At 29.9% G+C, this 24,986-nt stretch overlaps 1 protein-coding gene across 7 annotated transcripts; it reads left to right on the top strand.

Moving 5' to 3' along the window:
• Positions 1-306: 306 nt before the first annotated feature.
• Positions 307-24,339, top strand: Gw (trinucleotide repeat containing adaptor protein gawky). 7 transcript variants are annotated; one of them, XM_072017586.1, is made up of 18 exons: positions 313-876; positions 5,708-5,901; positions 7,336-7,385; positions 7,767-7,879; positions 9,796-9,970; positions 13,272-15,299; positions 15,429-15,796; positions 15,925-16,258; positions 16,572-17,096; positions 17,242-17,618; positions 17,926-18,123; positions 18,612-18,767; positions 18,877-19,353; positions 19,531-19,630; positions 19,706-19,866; positions 20,608-20,837; positions 21,007-21,370; positions 22,128-24,339. In XM_072017586.1, the coding sequence occupies exons 4-18, from the start codon at positions 7,811-7,813 to the stop codon at positions 22,467-22,469; spliced, it is 5,904 nt and encodes a 1,967-aa protein (XP_071873687.1). In that variant the 5' UTR covers positions 313-876; positions 5,708-5,901; positions 7,336-7,385; positions 7,767-7,810; the 3' UTR covers positions 22,470-24,339. The 7 variants fall into 7 exon arrangements, with proteins under 7 accessions (XP_071873688.1, XP_071873686.1, XP_071873684.1 ...); XM_072017585.1 differs by having other exon boundaries at positions 311-876; positions 15,480-15,796; positions 19,531-19,866; XM_072017583.1 differs by having other exon boundaries at positions 312-876; positions 15,928-16,258; positions 19,531-19,866.
• Positions 24,340-24,986: the final 647 nt, after the last annotated feature.

Raw genomic sequence — 24,986 nt, 5'->3', positions numbered from 1 at the left:
GTTTTTATGCGTATATTTTTATGATTATATGTTTACACAGACATAAATATATTATAATTATTATATTTATTGTAATTAAAATGATTAAAATGAACTAATTCTTCTTTTAAAAACTGATATGTTATGAATATATAAATCGAATAATAATATTAAAAATAAAAGAATAACAAAAACGAAAATGTGTTTATGTTTTATAAACATCTTATTTTAATTATATTTAATTATATGTTAATTTTATTACAAATTGCTAATGATAAAACTATTTCTTTTTTAACAAGTAGGTTTGTTTTGAAATACAAAAAGGATATTTTAAAGTTCTAAAATAGTGCGTTCTACGTGTTTAGGAAGTTATTATACTAAATATTTCGATTTTACTATTTAAAACATTTTCTTAGTTCTAATATTCAATACGAGATAAAATGGTGAACATACAACGAGAGCAAAGAAACACATAGAGAATTCTGCAGAGATTTCTTCAACAGCATGATATCACAGCAAGATTGTAAAGTTGAAAAATTAATATGTGAAAAAAATGGGGATCTAATTGTATTTAAAAAGTATTTAAAAGTAATTTATATTACATTTTGCGCAGTTAATGCAAATTTTATTTAAATTATCCGCCAAGTATATTGTTGCTTCTTCTTTGCAAGATGTCGTTCTTATCTAAGAGAAAATATTCGTTGGAAGTTTCAATCTGTATTGTATGACGTGGCTCACAAAACAGTACAGTTTTCAAGACTCCGTGCCTAGCGATGGAGATGTATTTTCGGTAAAATAACTATTGTGCTCACAACGAAATGTGTTTTTGAAAGCGTGTGAAGAAAGTGTTGTGATCAATCTAATTTTAAGAACTTTCTATGATTGATATATGCTCTGGTAAGTTACATTTTATTATTATTATTATATATAATATACGTATATATACTATGTATATGTATATATAAATATAACCTTATAATACTTCAGACGTAAAAGTTTTTTTATTTTGAAGTAGTATTTTTGATAAAATTGAGGAAAAGAGAGAAATACATTTTATTTTTCACTGAAATAAAGTCGTTAATACCTTATTTACAAATATAAATATTACGAAACAGTTGATAGATACATTTTCTTATTGTTAAAAAAATAAACGAATTTTAACCTTTTGTTACTAGTAAAAGATAACACATTTATGAAGTTGCAATATATGCTTATATGAAGTTATCAAAATATAAATTGTAAATAGTCAGTGCTTATTAGAATGTTATTGTTAGAATATAGCATTAATGTATTTCTGTGTTTTTATCATATAATTGTATATCTCCATTGACCTGTTTATTTAAATATAAAATATTAAAGCTTAAAACATTTTGCACAAAAATATCATTGAACATTCACTTGTCTGTTAGATACTATAGTATTTCCATACTTTGTATTATATACATGGCAGTACAACTAAGGAGGAAGTGATTTTATATAAAAAGGCAAATTTGCTGAATTGATCCATAATATTTAAAAAATTTGCATTTTAAAGTTGATTAAATCAGATTAACACATATTTTCATTATACTCCAAAATATAAGTGATTCTTTGTACACAAATGAATGAAAATTGTGGAACAAATTTTTAGACAAATAATTACTTGTTTTTAATATATTTGATTTGTTTGTAACTAAAAATTGAAACGAAAAATGTTGTAAATTCTTTAATCTTTCTTTTTATTAAAAAATTACATTTACAGCTATATTAAATATTTTGATAGTATATAGTTATACTAATTTTATGATAGAATATACAATTTGAATTTAATCGTTTGACTTTTTTGATTATCTTTTGTACCATATACATTGAATAAGTCCAAAAATTATTTGATAAATAAGTGCATTTAATGATTGCTAAAAATCTTCTTGTATATAATAAAGAACATTTACCAATTGTTTATAATTATAGATAAGATAAAGAAAATATATCTATAAATTATCATCTTTAGATAATGTAGTATTGAATATATTTTTAAAATATTGCAAGTTAATACAAACATAACTACAAAAAATCTTACAATCTTTTTTCTTCCTTTTATTCTTAGAATTATAATTGTATTGTAAACATCGTAATTGTAGGAATTGCTTATTTTAAGATATAAAGCTTTGTATGTAAATGTTAACATAACCTTTTCTTATGTGAAATAAAATGATTATTCTATAAAATACATTGCATTTTGTATGAAAATGCTACAAGGGAGAAGAAGAAGTTAAATATCAAATTTAAATCTAAAAATTTATAATATAATATAGTTGAATAAATTTTGAAGTAATTTTCCTTATTCAATCTTGATAAAATTTATTACTTACTTATTTAACATCAAGCATTGAAAGATAGAAGCTTCTCATAAACAAGTTTTGCCATAGTAATTATTTTTAAATACAAAATTTCCAGAATTGTTTCCTACAATTGTATATATTTCATTGAATTATTAGACAGCACTGGTAAATAGTAGAAGTTTGATAAAAAATCTATTTCAGAAAATTCTACTTCTACTTTTTATGAGTAGTAACCTTTCTTTTATAATATTAGAAAACAGTTTTAGAAGCTTCAAGTTAAATTACTATATCCACAATATTTATATTTAAACCAAACAATATTTGCATTAATAATGAAGTTAAGATGATTAGAATGGGAATATTTAATATCTTATAGTCAGGCAATGTAAGTTTCATAACCTTTCATAAAATTAGTGTTTGTTTGTATTAAAATATAAGCGAATCCCCTAAAAAATTTTGTAAAAGCAGTGGTGCAAAAATGGACAATATAATTCATTTAATTCTATATTAAAATTAGTTTATTAAATTTCTCTTTCTTATTTTCTATACCGTCATAAATTCGTTTTATTTTACTCTACTTTTATTATATTATTATTAATTAAAAAATAAAATTTCGTTTTATTTCATAATGCTTACAACGCTTTTTACTATAGAATGAAAAAGGAACGAATCGAAAAGAACACTTCCTCCACTTTCTACTCTTGCGTTCTCTGATTTCAAATGACAGCCATACTACCGGAAGTAAGCAATTGTTACGTTACAAATTTGCTCACGTGTATGCAATCTAAGTACATATTATGTACTAGCATTATGATAAAAAAATATTCAACTGGAAAGACATTTTGCATCAAAAACGATCGATAAATAACAAAAATTAATGCAAAAATTTAAAATTAATTCGTACCTTTATCTACATGTATATTGTGCATTTATTCAACGCAGTAATAAATATATATCAAACATTTCAATGTAGTTGAATATAAATTAGGAAAAATCATATTTTTATATTTATATATTCTATTTTATGTGTATCTAGACATTAGCAATGATTTTTTAATCGATAAATATTTAATTCAAAATTAGTTTTGTTATTTTGGAAATAAATTAATATCATATTACGTAGTTCAGAATATGATAGACTATAAAGTATGTTTAAAAAATAGAAAAATATATCTATTCTATAAATGTTAGAAATAAGTATAATTAACATTTCATCATATGCATATACGTGTGCGTATATGTGTGCGTGAGTAAGAAGGGTTGTTATACTTTTGTTTTCAAGAGGTATGAGGAGGTAAGGAGTGCATAAATACAATAAGTGTATGTATGCAAATAAATAAAACTGTAATAGTAAATTATAATAGTGAGAAAGTTGTCGCAGTAAAAGGGCAGACGTGCGCTCAAGAGAATAGCACGCGTTGTACACGCATAGATATTAGTACACTCTGTAGGTAAAGATTGTACGTGTACATATATCTACGTAGGTAGAGTATCACCTTTAACGGGTCGATAATTTCCAAATCTTACGTATAGGCATGTGGTAGTACGATGAATTTTTATTATTCCTTATAATTATTTCATGATTTGTAGTAATGTTTTATATAAAATTAAAGTGAAGGGTCCTATATAGATCATAAAATTGTTACAAGTTTTAGATGATAGCGTCATGTAACTTTGCATAACTGTGCAATTGGATTTCATGCAGGATATTTCCTTTAACATCAATGGTTAAAGTATTTGCTCATTCTCATGGTACCATAAAATATCAAAAATAAAATTATTTTGGTTGGAAAAATCGAACTTTCTAATATATAAAATTTTGTTCTCAAAGTCACGCCTTTGAGTTTCAAGGTTACCGATGTTTGTAATACAAGATGGCATAAAAATGATATAATTGTGCAAATATGTATCTTTTTTATAACAGGATATATTCAATTTTCAAGGTCAGATAATAATGATATAATTTAAAAATATTAAAAGCGTGTGAGAATAAATTTGAGATTTTAAAAGGAATAACCTTGAGAAAAAATTTTGCTTTTTACTATATAAACAAAACTGTTTCTTCAATAATTTATGATTTTATAGAAAGCATTTTACTAGTATAATATTATCTAGTCTAGTATAATATAAATGATTCGCGTATAAATATTAGCTACATCGTCACAAAATAATAAACATAAAAAATAAACATATATATATTTTATAAGTACTTAATTATTATTATTTTAATATACTAAAATTAAAGTATTCCAAAACATTTAACCTATATTTAATTGTATATTCACGCGCAAATCACATTTAGTTATTCACGAACAAATTTTAACGAAATTCAATGCATAAAGTATGAAATTTCTGCAACGTTATATTTTATGTAACATTACTAATGTCAATGTTCTTAATTACGTAATTAAAATTCTATAATTTTATCTTGGTACATTCCTTCTTTAATCAGATTTTTACATCATTTTGTAATCATCTGCGAAATAACGATTGAAAACGTATTACCTAATCTTGTTATAAATGATTTTATTAAGAGACAATGAAAAAAGTATAGGTATAAGGTAGCATAAGTGTATTTTTCTTTTTTTCTATTTGAGTATTTATTAATTGTATTAATTAAGTATTATTAAAAATATACTTTGCAAATATAGAATGTTATTAATTCGATGTTTTTAACTTTTTTATATATTTTAACAAAAAATAAAATTCGCATTGCTTATATAGGTATAATTATCTAAGAAAATAAAACATATGTTAGAAAAAAGTATTTATCTTTATAGGTTTCAATATAATTTTTCTTTTTATCAAGAAGTATATGGAAGTTAATATGTATGAGTCATCCTTATCTAATCAAAGCTTCTCTATTCATTATTGATGTAATACATTTTTATATTTATATAATTTTTTAATTTTTATTGTTTTGCATATTTTATTATTTTTCATTAACTTTCATTCTATCAAACGAGAATCTAAACGAAGAAACGAGAAAGAAAAATTCAAAAGAATTATTTTAATTGTATCATAAAAATTTCTCTAAGTTTCAAAACTATTTCTTTTCTTATAAAATTATATATATATATAAAAGTTACATCAATGAAATATGACTATTTCATATCTTTTATTATAACTGTTGATGAACCCATTCATTACTTATATTAAATTCACGTGTTATTATTGACATTATTAAAATGTTTCAATGAATAGCAAAAGAATATTTCAAAATTTATATATAGTCCCTGTTTTGTAATACATATATTTTTGTAAAATATAGCGTATTTGTCCATAAATTCAACTATAAATTGCAGTTAAATTAATTATTTTATATCCTACTGAAACTAACTATATGGCATCGAATATTATTTATATCGAGTAGTAATCTGTTTACTGATCATTCTGAAATGTGAAAGGGTCTTTTCACATGTACAACTATGAATCGGGTCTCGGTGCGCGCATCAGCAACACCGAGCTCTCCAAATCCGGGGGAGTAGCGCCACTCGCGGGAATAGCCCACCAGCGGAGCGGTACTCGCTCTGCCCGTTTCGTGCGCCAACGAAATATCTTCCACTAGACTGAAATCTTCTTCGGGCACCGAATCTAAAAAGTAAGTTCTTGAATTTCATTCATTCTCGAACATTCTATCTAATATTACGATACTTAATTCCCTGTGATATCTTAGGAGAGGCTAGCTAATTTCTCTCCTGTGTTCTTCATCCTTCACATTTTACATTTTACGTTCTTTTATCAATACACATGCACAAGTCACATACGTGTGAATATATTTATGGTATTACGGTATTACGTATAAGTGGTGCGTATAATGATAAATATACGGTACGCGTATATATATGTGCATACGGATGATTATATACATTGATATACATATGCATATGCATCCATATGTATAGTTTTACGTATATGCACGTAAGAACATATAATTGTTGTATATACTGCACACATAGGGGCGTGTGTGCGCGCGCGCAAATACATGCACGTACAGCGTGTCAATGTGCATGTACATATATATATATATATATATATATATGCATGTACACATGCACGTACATGTTACGTGAATCTATACGTGCTTGTGAACAATACATGGTGCTTATATTGCTAGAAATATCTATAAATGTACTAGTATTTTATATAGATGTGTACGAATTTCAGACAAGTTAAAAACATTTTTTTTCCATATTTAATGCGTAGAATATTTTGTATTTCGAATGTATATTTGCGTATACATATATAACATATGCCTGTAGTAATTATTCGTGAAATGTACAAATTACGTCTTCATTTTATACGTCTACTTGTTATCTAACCTTATATTACGCACAGATTTGGTAAGTTGTGCGTTTTGATAGTGTATCCAGGGCTTGTATGTCTATTGGTGAAATGGGGAAAATCGATCGAAACGACGATTTTCGTTTTGATGTTCAACGTGTATTTACAACGTTTCAGTAGCAAAATTACTTTGCAGTATTTCTCTTGCTCATTGATAAATTTATAATACTTCGAAAATATTTGGATTTATCATAATGAGAGAAATGTCATAAAATAGAAACATTAGTATTTTTACAAAGCTTCTAGCTTACTGTCAATAATGTATATCTAACAATTATAGAGTTATAGTCAGGTATTACATGAAATATGTGATATGTATTATTGTCACTTGGAGTAAACATTGAAAAAATTAATAATTGCTACTAATAGTTTCATAGCGTAATAAGGTAGTAAAAAATTTATATTTGCAAGAAATAGGGAAAGGCAATCTTAATTATTTTATCTGCTTCATTCATAGTAAACATTAGTAATTATATTATACTGTATGTGGTGCAATTAAAAACATGTACTGTATAGTTATGTACTTAATAGTTTAGAAAGGAAATTTACTCATGTAGAGAATTAAAAAATGAACTTATATTACAAACAAACATTTTACTAGCGCTCAAAGATTTATATTTATTTAAAGTAATTATATTTGATAATTATATTTGTTTTTTGTTTAAAGTAAAATAATATTATGTTATTACAGATCTCCACTGGCATGGAGCTAGGAGCACACTGATAGTGATAGTCTACAAGGTTTGTACTTCAGTTTGTAGTATTCATAATATAATAAATTAATTAAAAGAGACTGATACATTCACATTGTTATTGCCACAACTATCTTTTTATTTATTATTCAATATTCGCAATATATTTTTTCATTTTACATTATATCATAATAAAGTAGTACCTATTGCTCATCAATAATGTTAAATTGTAGACAATTGAATTTCTCATGTAGAATCGAAGACTCATTACTATTACAATGTGGAATAATAAACAGATTATTGGTTTAATAAAACTAATAACTGAAAATTTTCTTTAATTTAAACATTAATATTATGATTCATAATAATTACTTTATTTAGAGTTACGTTATAGTTATGATTTATAAATTCATAAAAAATTATTCCTTAGATCTTGGTTTCTATGCATTGCCTGCCAAAGAAGAACTGAGCCCAATGTTTCCACACAATTCTAGTTCACATGAGATTTCTACAGAAACAAATGCCTTCGTACAAAATTCCATGGTAAGTATAAGTTCTGCAGTTTTTAATAGCTCTGTTTTAATTTGTTAATATTTTTTGACACTAGTTTTGAAATATATTGTAAAGTGAATTTTTGATGTGTTTTTTCTTTTTATCACATAGTAACTTGTATGTATAACAAAAAAGATTTTAAAAAAATATATATATATTGTAATCAAAATACTAAAAAATATCTAATATATGAAATATATGCTATTTTTAAGTCTTTATACGAGTATATAAATGAATGGCAAAGTTTACTGAATTACATTATACAATCTAATTTACAAAAAATATGAAAACAAATTTAAACACTATGTGTATATAATATAAAAAAAATGTGAAATAATTCCTTTCTTGTTTTAAATTAAAAATCAATATTCACCTCTTAAACATAAATATGCCTGTCAGTAAAAAGAATATTTATTTATTATTTTAGATTTAGTTCCCATATGCAGAATTTTGTTATAAAAATATATTTTATATTAATAAAAATCAACGTGCATTATTAGAATATCATTTTTCGCAATGAACAATATACATAGGACGATTTGCAATTTGATTTTTTAATATGTTCCAAGTTACATCGTATTTGCATTTAAAGTCGGATATATTTTTTAGAATGATCAGTACTTATATTGAAATATAGTATTTTTGTTAAAATATTATTTTTTGCTATGTTTCGCTTGCAAACCTTTTTAAGTAGAGAATGCGCCTGCAATTGAAACCTTTTTCGTCATTAAAATATTGTGCGGAATTTGCGCATAATCATGTCGCGTAATGTTAACATTTATAATAACTTATAGAAACATTTGTAGGGAGCAGCTCCTGTGATTTTGTGTGAACATTCTAAAGTTAATAATAGTTCCATCATTTTCGTTGTAATATTAAAGAGTCTAACGAATTGAAATTATATGTATACATAACCTTATTATACAGCAAATATTACGTATAGAGTGTTGTTTACCTGCATCGCAAACACAATAAATTTTTACGTCACACTGAAATTCAATTATTCACAATTTGTTATCTAGATATATCATAATCATAAATCCTCTTCAGACATTATTTAAGGTATATTAACATTATATACATGTGAATATGGTTTCAGAGATAAAATCTCACTATTGAAGGTTGTTTCAATGTCACATAACCGCGTGTTATCATGTTCATTGTGTCTTGGATGATTATGAAAGCATAAACATATTTTCCACTTAAAAAATTAGAATTTTATTTATAGTAGTAGTAGTAGTATATATTTATTTCATTATCCACAAAGAAATGGAATTGGTTTTACAGAATTTTAAATACTTTTACTCTTATCATACTTACATTGCTAGAATTATGTTTATATTTCATAAATTATCTAGTGATTTCGAAAAAATTTTTAGAATCTTACTATATTAGTTGGCTATATTACATTTTCATTGGATATTTTACTTCTGAGAAGTGTGAAATTTTGAAGTAGTTCTAACGTACATTTCTTACATACATAAGCATATATTGTGTAATTGCTATAAATAAAAGAAGGTTTTATTAGTGTCTTCTTCGTTTATCACTCTTCAACTTATATATACTGATCAAATCAATTTAGTTTATAACAAAAAGTGATACATAATATGAAAAGAAAAATCAAAGATCAGTGGAATGGATGAAGAAAAAAAGAATACTATATTGCGAACAGAAATAAAAAAGGTGTTTTAACATTTATGTTTAATTCGCAATGAATTGTTACATATTTGTAATTGAATAAAAGTATTTTTAATTTTATATTTAGAAAGTAAAATAAGTCTTATTTGTATTCTAATGAACAACTCTTGTTGATTTAAGTATATGATTGATAAAAATTTTAGCACATAAAAGTTTAGACTGATTAACAGAAGCAAGCATTTTTATGATAATGTTACTTTTGATTTCAGGGGGATGTAGTAGTATTAGGGAAAAGCAGTCCGATAAGGGTTGGGGAGGGAAGAGAATCAGAGAATGATAGGTACTGTGATATCGAGTTCATAAACAACATGATGGCCAAACCTAATAGCCATCGCGAAAATACCGCCGCCAATGACTTTTTAACCGTCCTGTCGAACCAAACTGGTAAATATATATTTTTATAATAGCTTATATGTATGCATACATTAAATATTATGACATATAAAAATTTCTTTTCAATACATAAATGAAAATAAAATAATTAAACTTATAAAATGGAAACGAAGTATATGCAATTACATCGGGTAATCTTATTCAGTAGTATATATGTGTATCGTAAAATATATTTTCGTATATCACTATTTTATGCAGTAGTATATGTTATCAAATTTCTTGGTTAAATATACGGATTAAAACAAACAAATGTACGATGCCATTTAAAAAATATGATCTCTTATTTTTTATAGAAAGAAGCTTCTTTCTTACAATAATATATTCTCTATTTTATACTAGTAATACAAACATAACAATACATACGTAGCGACTTACCTCATGCAAATTGTAGAGAAGAAGATTGATATTCTTTCACTTTGCTATGAAATTTTCAAACGGGAAGGATTAATGTTATTTCAGTCCATGAATTTGCCCACATAATTTAAAACAGATACTACTATGCAGAGAATATACACAAGTCACTAAAAAATAACTATTACACAGTATGATGTTCATATACAAATGCACAGGCACGATATAAAAGATGAAAGAACAAGAAAAAAAAAAAGAAGAAAAAGAAATACAACAAAATAGATTAAATCGACATTAAAATTACAAACTAGTACGTAACTAAAAGAAGGATTTAAATTTGTCGCGTTGGTAGACCTTCAACGTATCGCTACCATTGTCGAAATGATTCTATTTTCCTAAAACTGTTCTAAGTAAGGAATATTCAGGTAAGCAATTATTACTTGAGAAGTCGCTCCTTAGCAAAAAACTTAAGGAAGTGGACATGCTTTTCACCAGATGTATTTGAATAACGTCTGTGATCCTAGGTCAAAAGCTAGAACAATTTTGGGAGGACAGAATTATTTCAACAACGAAAGTTGAGATTCGAATCCAATGATAGCGATCAATGAATGCGATAATTTAAACCTCTTTGTCAGTTATATGTTAATTTATAATTAATTAGTTGTAGTTTTAATACAGCTTTAATTAATTTTTCCATATTTTTAGAACAATATTACATTCATTCTATTTAAACAATGAACTTCGTGCTTTGTTTTAGTAACTTTACAATGCGAAAGTTTCCAATTCGATCTAAATGTATTAATTAATAGAATTTTAAAACTTTGCATATGGAAACATTTTTTAATAATTCTAAGCAGTTATGAATATGAATAATTAAATATACAGCAATAAATAATGCAGATTATAGGGTTTGAAATAATTTATGGCTAAAGAAACTGTTTTAAATTATAAGTAAAGTATGAATAAGTATTTCTTTTTACGATGTAGTTTTAGTACGATGATGTAATCAATCTATTAGTATTCTGCATTGTCCTCCTCGTTTAATAAATGTAAACGTCTACGAACACTTTCTATTTCGTATTATGCTTCGTACTACTGGTTGCATAAACTATCAAAAAGCGAATTCATTTTTTTTTTTTAACCAAATTAATTAAAGTTATTGACTCCTCAAATTTTACTCTGAATTTTGGTTGATCCGATACTTTTTGCGTCCACAGGTTGAGAACCTGAGACTTAGAGCTTGACTTCAGTTCTCAGAATCACTGTTCTTTTTTTACTGTATTAAAAAATATTTATCCTTATTTTAAAAGAAAAAGAGATTATAATTTATTCTAACCTCTATTCTGAAATCTTCGACACATTATTGAATTGATACAAATTGATTTAAAAAATTTTGGGTGTGTCTGTCCGTGAAATAGGCTCTAGGTAGGGCTAAATTAGGTGGTGTCATCTTTTATTTCTCTATTTTACAATCTCACTATATCGTTTCCATCGATCATACATATACATACATGATATATGAGGTAGCAGAAATAATGAAAAAGAAGAACTATTTAGAATTTGAAAGATTTCATTAAAGTTATAAATGAATGATTTTGAAATATATAATAGAAATCATAATGCTCTTTGTATTCAAATTTTCAATGATAGGTATAAAAGTCTGTAAGATAATTATCATAAGTATATTGATAAGAAATTGAGATTGTTTTACGGTAGATTGTACTTTAATGTCTACATACTATTAAAACGTTATCGATAGTATGAGAAAAGTAATCAATAGTATGAAATTTTTTACATAACTACTACAACATTTTGCTTCAATGATTTAATGTCTCTTGTTTAAAGCCTTTCTGACGCGAAGTAGGCGGCGCTAGTGTTACAAGAAGCCATTTTGGTACAGATCGGAACTTTAGCGGGACCAACAGTTTGTCTTTTTATAGTTTAATTATTTTTCTCAAGATTTAACATTAAATCATTTGTTTCTTCGAAGAAAATAACTGTTTTCATTTAACATTATTAAAATAAATATATTTCAATATTAAAAGGGAATATTTATTACGCCATGGCAACAAATGATAATATGTTTAATATAGGCTATTTCGTTTAATTTAAAACAGTAGAATATCTCATGAATCATGACGGGTTAATGTTATCATTAAAATGTTTTAATAAAAGTTGTTGGGTTCGAAGGCGGACATCATATGGTATAAATTGTTTTTTTGTAGTTAGAGTAGTAGAGGAGATTGTAAAATCAACTTCATTTTTTAAAATAGAGTCATATATGTTTTAATACATTAATCGATCCATCTCGGCATTTCGTATAAAGAAGTATTAACTTATTTATGTGTCAAATTTAACATATGAAAGATAAGGGAAAACGCGAAGCGGTACTCCTGTATTTACGTTTTCTTTGTTTTTCATACGTTAAATTTGACAAATTAGAGCTAAAACACCTGCTAAACTAATAGTTTTTCGACATAAATAGGCTAATGTTTTTTTATAGCAAATCCCAAGATGAATTCTAGATGGAAAAAATATATGGTTACATTTTAAAAAATGAAGTCGACCTTAAAATCTCTCCCACTACTCTATCCGCAAAAAAAAATAATTTGCATCATATGATATTCCCCTTCGAATCAAACAATTTTTATTAAAAGATTTTTTTGGTAATTTTAATATTCGCGAGATATTCTACTTTTCCACGTAAACAAAACACCCTATATATATTTAATATATATTTCGTTAAAAGTTTTAAATTAGTATCTAGCTACTGAGCTACCTAATGTTTACATATATACTACCCGATATTTGTAATACTATGAATAACTATTTGATTATGGAATATTTTGGTAGTTACTATAATATTTAAGAAATTTTTTTAATATAACATTTTAATTATATCAAAGAGCTGTTGTTAAGGTAATATTATTTTGTGTTTTAGGCAAGTTTATCTTGACCAGTCGAAGCTCGACCTGCCAGTCAGTGGCGTCGTCAACCACAAAACACCCAACAAAAAATCATCTTCTAACTAGCTTTAGCGTACTAAACATTAGGGTACTAAGTATAAGCGTAAATCTAAGATTAACAGGAGATAAGTGCGCAATCGATGAAGGGGTACCTAGCCTAGTTAGGATACCCAAGTCTGATCGCCCCTCGTCAGGCCACTTTTCTCTCGACTCTCTTGACAATTACTCCTTACTAGGATCCTGCCTTCATCCGGGCAAATACAATAATATTAAGTCTAATTCTAGCCTCCTAAGTAATAATAACGATAACTACAAGTCTGTGATATTGCTCAGCTCAACCAGTAACCATTATTTCCTCCGCGTTGAAATGGACGGTGGTGCGATTGCAATGAGACTAAGAACCTCAAAAATATTAATTTTGAACTTAAAAGAAAAGACGGTGGAGATGTTGTCCTGGGTAATTAATGGTATTAGTGACGTGGCAACAATTACTGTTGGTGCTCTTTCATTTCAGGATAATGTTAAGTCTAACGAGCCTTCGGGCACTTATTTCGCGAGCTATAGGTACTCAGGGTCGTATACGCGTCTTGGCCCTGAGTTTGTTAAGTCTCTTTCTAAGTCTACTATAGGGGATAGGTTTAGGGTTAAGGGGGAGAACCAAGACGAGTTCGCTCTCTACATTCCTACTATGACTACCTGCAAGCCTACGATGACGCTTACACGCCAATCTGCATCCCGAATAATCGGTGTACCTGGATCTCGGCCGAACTACTTCGAGATATTATGGCCCGACCAAATGCACACTCCTCACAAATTTTATGACAGTTTATCAAACTGTTTAACGGAATATCACAATGATTCTCTTCCAGAAGGAAAAGAAAAAGAAAATAATTCTTCGAAATGTTTCGGTAATTTTAACGAACAAATACAATGCCGAAACATTGGTGAAAATACGATTAACGATAACGAACTAAAAAGGATCAGATCTCAAACTGTTGTCTATTTCAATGACGAGCATTATACTCAGACAGGAGTATTCTGTTTTTGCGGTTTTGAGAGAAACTACGATTGCCAAAATTCGCACGAGTTGATAGAAAGAGATGTTTCTATTAGTTTGTCGTGCTCTAGTTTACTTAAACGAACGAAGCTAAAGTATCAAGCTTTCACTGGTGTGATCGATGGAAGATATTCTTCAGAAAATCTCTGTGATTTATACCAATCTAAAGAGACGTTATTCAAAGTACTCCAAGCTATCGGATTTAATGTTGAGAACATTTTCACAGAAAGTCTGGTAAATTCTAAGCAATTCAGTCTGACCAGTTCGACGTATCAAACTGCCCAGTTCATTGACAGTGAGAATTCTAATGAAGCAATGAAGACCGATGCCATTGCAGTAAACTTACATAATTGCAATCAGTTTAAAAAATATAAAGCTGCTGCTCCTGGTTCAAAGGATAAACGAACCACAAATGGAAATTTAACTGTTTCTACTCCAATGGAAGAAATATCCTCTAGAAATTATCCAATTTCTAGTTTCTCGGGAAGAAAGGAAGTCGATAACGCAAATGGCGTGAGTCGAACTTATCTTATACATTGTGCAAGGAATCTCATAGCAGCATCCATTGGAGTTTCCAAAGACATCTTACAAGCTTACAGAACTGATCTTAAGCACGTGTTAACGCTCCTTTTTGGACAGATTTGCGATCTTGATGAATTCAATTTGGGGTATAAGAAAAGGTGGGGAATTCCTGGCATTTTGAGATTGGCTGGCGGGGGTGAAAATTCATTGAATAGCGGTGGAACTACAAATTGGGGCTCTACACAAACTAGTACTACAAATAACAACAACAACAATCAATCGGGTTGGGGAGGAAGCTCTGGGAATCCTTCCGGAAGTAGCGGAGCACCTGGTAATTGGACTGGAAACAGTGTAAACAGGTCCGTTGCTGGAAATCCAAATTCAAATCAAAATCAGGGACCTCCAGGTGGACAAAATGTCCCAGGTAAGCATTTTGTATTTGTTTTGTTAAGTTCTTATCTTAAATAATTTTAAATTTCTGTTTAAGTATTAAATTGAATATATGGAATGACTTTCATAGCAGAATATGTTTGGATGGATATTTATTTCTTAGGCAACGTGAATAAAGTGAGCAATCCAAATCAACAATCAAATCAACAATCAGGCCCACCTACTTCTCAATCAAGTGGCACAAGTCAGGGTGGTCAAAACAGCAACCAATGGTCACAGGGAAAATCTAATAATCCTGGAGGATCAAGTCAGAACTCTTCTGTTCAAAATAATAATACTTCAGCCCAACAACAGCAACAACAGCAGCAACAATCGAATTCCAGTAACAATAATAATCAGTCAAACAATCAGGCTCAGGGATCTGTTAACAGTAGTAATACACCTGCAAACAATAATCCTTCAACAAAGCAACAATTAGAACAGTTAAATACAGTGAGGGAAGCACTTTTTAGTCAAGATGGTTGGGGTTGTGTGAGTATCTCTGCTATCATATAATGTATTAGGGTAGGCATAAATCTGTCTTTGATCATTTTGCATACTTATATTTTATATTTGAGTACTGTAACATATTAACATCGAATTTTGCATTTCTGTTATAGCAGAATGTGAATCAGGACACAAACTGGGATGTCCCAACATCTCCAGAACCTAGTATGTCAAAAGATGGAGTTCCAATGTGGAAGACACCAGTAAACAATGGCACAGAATTATGGGAAGCTAATCTCAGAAATGGTGGTCAACCTCCACCTCAGCAACAAGCTAAAACACCTTGGGGTCATACACCAGCAACAAACATTGGTGGAACTTGGGGTGAAGATGATGAAGCTGCAGATACATCTAATATGTGGACTGGTGCCCCCACATCTTCCCAACCAAATTCTGCAGCTGGCCAATGGACGACTGGTACCAGTAACCAAACTGGTATGTGGGGAGGTAATTATTATTATATTGAAATACTTTTCTTTTTCCTCCATTTCCTGTTTTGGACATTAAAATTTGCAAACCGAGATATGATTACAAAAAATATTATTATTTGATTGCAATTTGTACAATATTAAAAAAGCATTATACTTTAATTTCTGATAGTTTATGTCTTTTATTATATGGTCAACTTTTTAAGAATATATTATATTAAGATTTTTTCAATATTCAGAAAGTTAATTGAAAACAAAAACCTTCTACCTAAAACTTTTCATGTTATTGAAGATCTAATTCTAAAATAAATTACGAATGATATATTTTATAGGATCCAACTGGGGTGATCCAAGGATCGATCATCGAGATCCTAGAGATCTCCGTTCTGTTGATCCTAGAGAGATGCGAGATCCCCGTGACCACAGAATGTCTTTGGATCCTCGAGAACACATACGTGTCATGGATCCAATGGCTCGTGATCCTAGGATGGCAGACATGCGTGGGGATCCCCGTGGGATTTCTGGAAGGTTAAACGGTGCCAATGCGGATGCAATGTGGGGTCAACCACCAGGTCCTCCACATCACCAAATGGGACATCAACATCCTTCAGGTCCTCCAACAAAGATGTTAAATCCTTCCAATATAAATCAGTGGGCTGCACCACCACCAAAGGATATTATGCCAGGGAAACCATCAGGTTGGGAAGAACCTTCTCCACCAACGCAAAGAAGAAATGTCCCAAACTATGACGATGGCACAAGTTTATGGGGAAATCCTGCAGTTAATCAAAGGACCATACCTGGTAGTAAGGTTTCTCATTGGAAGGACCTCCCAACGCCAAATATAGGGAGAGGAGGTTTGTTTGTTTTCTTTCTTTATATATATAATATATATATATTATTAATATATATATTGTTCATGCTTTTTGAATTTTATTCGCGGTTGGGAACTTTTTTGCAAACTGTAAGAATTTAATAAAACTACATTTTTGCAACTTATAGGAATGCAATGTCCTCCGGGCATGCCACAGAATAGAATGCCAGCTCAACCTGGAATGAAACCAGATGTTAGTGGACCAATGTGGGGACATCCTGGTGCTGCTGGTGGACGAAATGGTAGTTGGGCCGAAGGACCACATGATACAGGTTCATGGGATGATCCAAAAACACCAAGTACCTGGAACGAAGCTCAATTAAATCCTGGCACTTGGGGTGGACCCAGTGCGCACAAACCTAAACCAATGGGGCCCACTGGAAGCTGGGCTGATACTGATATGGATCCTACTCCTAGTTGGGGTCATCCTACGAAACCAACTCTTACAAAGGAAGTTATATGGAATAGCAGGGAATTTAGATATCTTTGTGACATGGGATACAAAGTACGTATAAATTATTTAAATTGATTAAATAAAATATGTTCAAAATATAATTGAGAATACTAAAACACTAGAAATATAGGATCTCCATTCTAATATTTTCAATAATAATTATTGATATAATAATTTTATTATTGTATAAAAATCTAACAATTTTGAATATGTTTATTGTGATACGATACTTGTCGATATAGTCATTGTTGTTGGTTCAATTTAGTGTATTTGACAAATTTATTTCTTATATTTATGTTTTGATTAAGCAAATGCCTTCTTTTAATTAATGCACTTAATGATTATTTTTTGTTTATAGAAAGAGGATGTTGAATTAGCATTGAGAACTCGTGAAATGAATAGAGAGGAAGCTTTGGAACTTCTAAGTCAAGTGCGGCCTTTAGACCAATGGAGAAGACATGACGCACACTCCACTTATGATCCGACAAATCAAGCTACAACTGCGCCAGCATATCCTAGATTTAATCACGTCGCACAGCAAATGTCTTTTCCTCCGGTAAAAACTAATATAGTTATTTGATAATTTTCTGAACCAAAGCAGTTCATATTATTATTTAAATACTAGTTTACTCCTTCTTTTTACTTTGATTGTAGTAAAGCACGATCAAACATATTTATGTTATCCCTGAAATATTAACGTGTTTTTATATGCCACAATAAACATAATGTCTTGCACATTTAAATTTGCATTAATTGTAAATTTTCTCACAGTTATAAAACACTTTTGATTTGCACATTCTTACATATTGGTCTATTTTATGCTATGGTCGTATAACTCATTTTCTATATCTTAATAAATTTTCACTTCTTAATGTTATTTTTAATGTATCAAATGTTAAGCAATGTGTATATAAATATGTGTGTTTATTGACATTACTCACCAGTATGTTTATATCTTAAGTGACATTTATATACTGAAATTTAGAATTAGCTGTAATATTGCATATGAAGTGACAGTTTATGTGTACTAATTGTTAATTATAGGGTGCTGGAGTGCCAAGTGGAAATGCAACTGGTAGTGTGGGAGGATCGGTTGCTAGTGCAAGTTTATTGAAATTACAACAACAACAGCAACAAACTGCTGTTCCATTACAACAACAACAACCTAGTAGTAATGCACCTCAACCACCTTTCAATCAGGTAAATGTTGTTAGTATTGCTAATTGGTAGATATTCAGATAATTATTTAAAATTTGCCTGTTAAGATTTGTTATAGCAAATAGTTATTCTTTTTTTTTTTTAATTCTAGGCTTCCAGAGCTCCTCAGAATCAACCCAGTACTCAACAACTGCGTATGTTAGTACAACAGATTCAGCTAGCCGTCCAGGAAGGTTACTTAAACCATCAAATTTTAAATCAACCACTTGCACCTCAAACTCTAATACTTTTGAACCAACTATTACAACAAATCAAAGTCTTACAACAGCTTCATCAACAACATTCTGTGCAAAGTACAATGAAGGGCAATGGCCAATCTGTTCTTCAAATCAGTGTACAAATTACAAAAACAAAACAGCAAATAGCAAACCTTCAAAACCAAATTGCTGTGCAACAAGCTACTTACATGAAGCAACAACAACAGCAGCAGCAGCAGCAACAACAGCAGCAACAACACCCTGTGCCACCATCTCAAAGCTCAGAATACTATAAGAGCTCAGTACATGATCCTATGTCAGCTTTGCAAAATAGTTTCACAGATTTGACAATGAATAAGGAACCTCCTGTTGTAAGTACATTTTTTATTGTGTAAGAAGTTATATATACTTCATAGAAAAATTTATATACAATGTTTTTAATTTCTTCTCGTAAAAAATGAACGAAATAATTCATTTTTGTTGTATTAGAAAGAAACAATGAGAGTAATAGTTAGATTTATGATGTGAAAATTAATTTTTTATTATAGAGTCAGCAACAGTCAAGACTGAATCAGTGGAAGTTACCTTCTTTGGACAAGGATGGAGAGTTAGTTTCGAACGAGTTCTCGCGAGCACCAGGAACAACCAGTAAGCCAGCAGCTACACCGGCTGGTTTAACACGATCACACAGTAGTCCTAACATGAATCCTTTGTTGGGTCAAGGAGATGGTACATGGTCCACCAGACTTGGAGAGAGTGGATGGCCAGACCCAGGTAACTCGGATTCCACTGATGGAAAGGATTGGCAGCCAACTGGTGCAGCTGCTGGTGCTGCTGCTTTCACCGATCTTGTACCTGAATTTGAACCTGGCAAGCCATGGAAGGTAATCCATTTCCAATATCGTACTTCCGATGTGAAGAAAACCTTTTTCAGTATAAAAAAACCTTATTCAATATTTTGAATCGATTGTTTATGACGTAAGTTTAAGATATTATTGAAACATTTGATTTCTTTGAAATAATTGTATTTAAAATATATTTATGCAGATAAAATGAAAAGCATAGAATGCCGTTTACACAAAATGATAAAAATTATTCAGATCTTCTTCAGATTTTATGTTGTGAAAGTTGAAATAATGAAACATTATTAAGGTATTGTTTCATTTACGTTAATAGAAAATAAAGTTGTTATTTGTTTGTTAATCGTAGAATTGCTGTCATGAAATTTGGTTGTATGACGAAATTTTTGTCTCGCAGTGCCTGACGTCGAAAGGGGTTAAACAGAGTACGCGCTGGTAATCAAATTCCAAAATAAGAAATGACCTCTTAAAAATAGTAAAAGAATGAAGGGTTTTTTTTAATTAGACAAACAAATTAGATGATATGTATTATCTATATATAGATTAGGTAATATGTATTAGTATTCTAATAAAATTTAATAAAGTAATTTTTCATTTTCTTTTAAATTGTATTCATTATTGTAATAAAAATTGATTTAGGATATTTGAATTACTCTTTTCTGTTAATTATATTTAGTAATTCAGATTTCGTATAAGTAACACAAAAACGAAAAATTCTTACGTATGACGTTTATTCGGGTCCACCTATATTTAATTTCATTTTAGGGTACCCAGATGAAGAGCATCGAGGATGATCCAAGTATTACTCCAGGCTCTATCGTTCGTTCACCGCTTTCTTTAGCAACGATCAAAGATCCAGATGCCATTTTTTCTTCAAGTAGTAAGACTTCGCCGCCACCACAACAACCTACCAATCCTGATACATCAATACCAAGTTTAAGTAATTCTACTTGGACGTTCAATCCACCTGCTACTACTCCAAACGCATTTACTAGGTAAATATTGCTTTAAAATTTTAATACTTTACCTATCGTATATATTCTTTATTTTTATTACTTTCTTTATTATAATTTAATATTTTAAATTTTAATTTAATATGATTCGTTAACTAACTACATAATGTTTTTATTCAACTATCTCAATTATACAAAATATAATTTACAGCTCGAAGAACACTTGGGGTGAATCTGCTCCACCGCCGACTGCGGTTACTTCAGAGCTCTGGGGAGCACCAATGAGTAAGGTTCGTGGCCCTCCACCAGGCTTGAGCAGCAAAACTACGGGAAATACGAGCAATGGCTGGGCAGGTTTTGGCACCGTCAGCAGATCCAGTTCATGGGGCTTTCAATCGAGCACAAATGCTGCCTGGGTTTCTACCTGGTTACTACTTAAGAATCTGACGCCTCAAATCGATGGTTCTACTTTGAAAACCCTCTGCATGCAACACGGTCCTGTTCAAGACTTCCGATTATACCTTAATCATGGAATTGCTTTAACCAAATATTCATCAAGAGATGAGGCTATTAAGGTTTAGTGTCTTTTACATATTTTTGTTATTGCATTAATTGCATTAACCTTCAGCGGTCTTATATCCTTTTACAGTTCAGCATCTGTGACTTTAACTAAAAGTATTTAAATATATTAGATTTTCATTTATTTTAAAATTTACTTTTTATGTATGAATAATCTTAAAGTATAGTTGATTCTGTTGATTCAGATCTAAAAAATACAGCGTAGTATAATTTAGACCGCAAAAATTTAAACTTAGATTAATTAGTTGAGTCGAGTATTAGATAACCACCCAATAATTAGTTGAGTCGAGTATTACCTACTATATTTTTATTTGTATATATGATTCATCGTATATATCTATAGAATACAAATTTAAAATTTTTATGCACTGGAACTGTATTAATGTTAGGTCCTCCAGGAAGTTTGTATATTGAAGATCGTATAAATGTGTCCTTATGTAACTTTTTACGTGATTTTGAAATTCTGAATATATCTACAAATTTTTGTGCACAATTTTCATGTTCATTTCCATTTCCAGTTTTTGGTAAATGAATATGCACTCTTCCCAAGTAATTAGTAGATTTACTTAATAAATCCTATTGTATAAATCTTGTTTGTTTACATATATACATATATATTATATACACGAGTGTAATGTACAATTTTTATCATTTAGATATTATATAAAACAATGATTAAAAAATCACAAATCTACTACTATGAAATTATCAAAAGTAGAAATTAATAAGAGAAATGTTTAATGATGTTTACAGGCACAAGGTGCTCTGAACAATTGCGTCCTGGGCAACACAACAATTTTCGCAGAATCTCCAGCCGATACCGAGGTGCACAGCTTGTTGCAACAACTTAGTCATGGAGGTCAACAGCAAGCTGGAGCTACTACAGGAGCAGGTTGGGGCTTGCGACCATCGAACAAAACTGGTCCACCACCAGACACATGGGGCGGTAGTTCCAGCCAATTATGGGGCGCTCCACCGAGTAGCAATTCTCTTTGGAGCAGCGCTGGCATCGACAGCAATGATCAACAACGTGCTACGCCCAGTTCTCTGAACTCGTACTTACCCGGAGACCTTCTGGGAGGTGAGTCGATGTAGAGTGCCGCACGGAGGAGCGGTATCACTCGTGCGACGACCAAGCCTTCTACTTCACGATACGTCAATTATATTCCGCATTGTCAGATGGGCCGGTTCTCGCGATGAAGTTACTTAAATCAGTGCCGCGTATAATTTCGGCAGCAACAAGGATCTGATTTGATTTTTTCAACAGAAGATTTTTCAATTTGGGATTCGGGGATAATGGGGGCAAGGGAGGGTATATCATGAATTTCAAGGCTTTTGGCGTGCGCCGTGCTTTATTAATTGTTTGGTGTAATGCCGACTATATTTAATAATAGGCACGAGAGAATGCTGTTATTCTATCGCGCGTACTACACATTAAGTACGTACGTACGACGTAATACTAAATTAGTATTGACGTTACGATATTGCTTCTGTCGCAGTTCATTTTGGTATTTTGGTATTTTGATATCTTAAAATAATATTAATTTCATCTGATATAATATGCGCGTATGTGTATACATAGTGCGCACCCATCTCTAATAGGCACGTTTTTCATCATCTTTCAATTACTGAATTAGTATTCTTCCCATTCAGGTTGTGTTCTCATTAACGTTTCAATCGAATATCATTCAGAATAATATATATTAGTATGTTGAAGGTATTTAATTTGATCTTTGTTATGCTACATTCTTCGATGTTTTAATATTTTTAATATTGCGTACATGGTCGATGTATTCATTGCATTATGAATACGTAAATTATATAATACAGAAGAAAACTTTTATGAATATAAATTATATTGCTCTCATATTTTTTCATATTTGAGTATAGCAATAATTTATATTTCATTTTTTTCAGTATTGACGCATGTTACAAATTTATTTTGATTGAAATAATTTATAACTTGCGAACGGTGCGCACCAATATATCATATATTAAAACATCGTTGTGTAGGTAATTTTATGAAAAATAGTATAAATTCTAGCTCCTGTTACATATTTTGAGGATCGGAGCACAAAAAACAGTAGGAAAGTTAAAAGGGTACGCGCATACACCGCAGCCATTAGCTTTGAAAAAAATGATACATTGGCTAATTCTAGATAATGGCGTCGCCAACACTTTCTTAAGGATGCGCGTGTAAGAAAGTAAATTATGATCAATGGTCTCACGAGTGTTCCACTTTTTTGCTCTGAACAGTTTCCTCTAATCGAGACTGCCATGCGTATCAAACGTAGACTGTACCAATCTAATCAAAACAAAAACAAGCAGAAAGAATGAATAAGATATGAATGAAAAGAAAAAATATAGAAAAAAAAAGAAAAAAAAAAGGGAGGAGGAACGTTACCTCTTAAAGAAATTAATAAGCGAGGATCCACGTCGATGCTTTGGGCTATACATACCTCTTCCATTAGCAACGGTGATATAGAATCGAATTTTTAGTGAATTTTTCCTTCACATGGCAACAATTATCAATATAGAAAATTTGGTTATTGTTGCCACAAAATTAACGATAGTAATACGATTAGTAATTTGCTTTTATTTATATATTGTTCTAACGAGCAAGTCGAGAATATATGAATAATATTGTAATAAAAGTTTGAGTATAAAAAATTTGAATCAATAGCTTCACTAGCTAAGAATTGTATTGGCAGATATCGTGATCTTTTATGAGATATTCGGAGATCGTTATTTTAGCTAAAAATCGATTCTCTATCGTAAAACGCCCACAAACTTTTAATGGGATGATAAATCGGGGTCCGAGTTCTTGCGACGACAACAAAAACGATACCAAATGTTATCGCAATAACGTAAATTTTATTCTACATATATTAAATCTAAATGCCACCCGTCGTGCCAATGTCCAGCGTGTCTCTTTACCATTTACTAATTATAGAGTTATAACGAATATGGTAATTCGATGTTTTCTCTAGCTATCTTTGTCTGTTGTCTGCCTATCTGTGTGTGTCTTTGTCTTTCTCTCTTCTCTTTCTCACTCCCCTCTGCAAAATGAACGATACTGAGGAGAAGAATATGCCACTTCCCATTGGTTAATATTAAGAAACAAAAAGGAAAAGCATTTAAGAAAGCTGAAATCCTAATTAAAGTTTTCAGAATGACTTCGAATTTTCGAGTGTGAATGGTATTTCCAATTATACAGTGACGCAAAATTTCTATTTTAAAAATTTTGAGTTCTTCTTTTACTATCTATCTATAGTTTTATCTATAGAATCTATAGTTGGTAACTTGACAATCTGAGACAATTTTTCAATGATAATCTTACTACACTGTCTCAATACTTTTTTCAGACAGAAAATATTATTCTTCTATCTATTTCAGTTTAAATTCAGCAAACGATACGGTAGTATTTATGCGTGATTTTTAGTCTAGTAACATATTGTGTAATATTAGTTCTCTTTCCAGTGTTTATATATATAAAATAGAAGATATTTTAAGTGCTAAATAATATTTAATAACATCGATTAAAAGGCATAGAAAAATTGTAACAATATTAATCTATTATTAATAGCATACCTAGTACTTTATATTGTACAA

This window comes from Bombus fervidus, chromosome 15 (genome assembly GCF_041682495.2).
Source record: "Bombus fervidus isolate BK054 chromosome 15, iyBomFerv1, whole genome shotgun sequence".
NCBI classification, from domain to species: Eukaryota; Metazoa; Arthropoda; class Insecta; order Hymenoptera; family Apidae; genus Bombus; species Bombus fervidus.
The sequence above is the reverse complement of the archived record's forward strand: the minus strand, read 5'-3'. Positions and strand labels throughout refer to the sequence as shown.

Bases quoted from the DNA above. Each gene is read 5' to 3' on its own strand.
- Gw (XM_072017582.1), top strand. From the start codon at position 7,811: ATGTTTCCACACAATTCTAGTTCACATGAGATTTCTACAGAAACAAAT. The intron at 7,880-9,795 runs GTAAGTATAAGT...TTTTGATTTCAG, and splicing joins CCTTCGTACAAAATTCCATG to GGGGATGTAGTAGTATTAGG. The intron at 9,971-13,271 runs GTAAATATATAT...TTTGTGTTTTAG, and splicing joins CGTCCTGTCGAACCAAACTG to GCAAGTTTATCTTGACCAGT.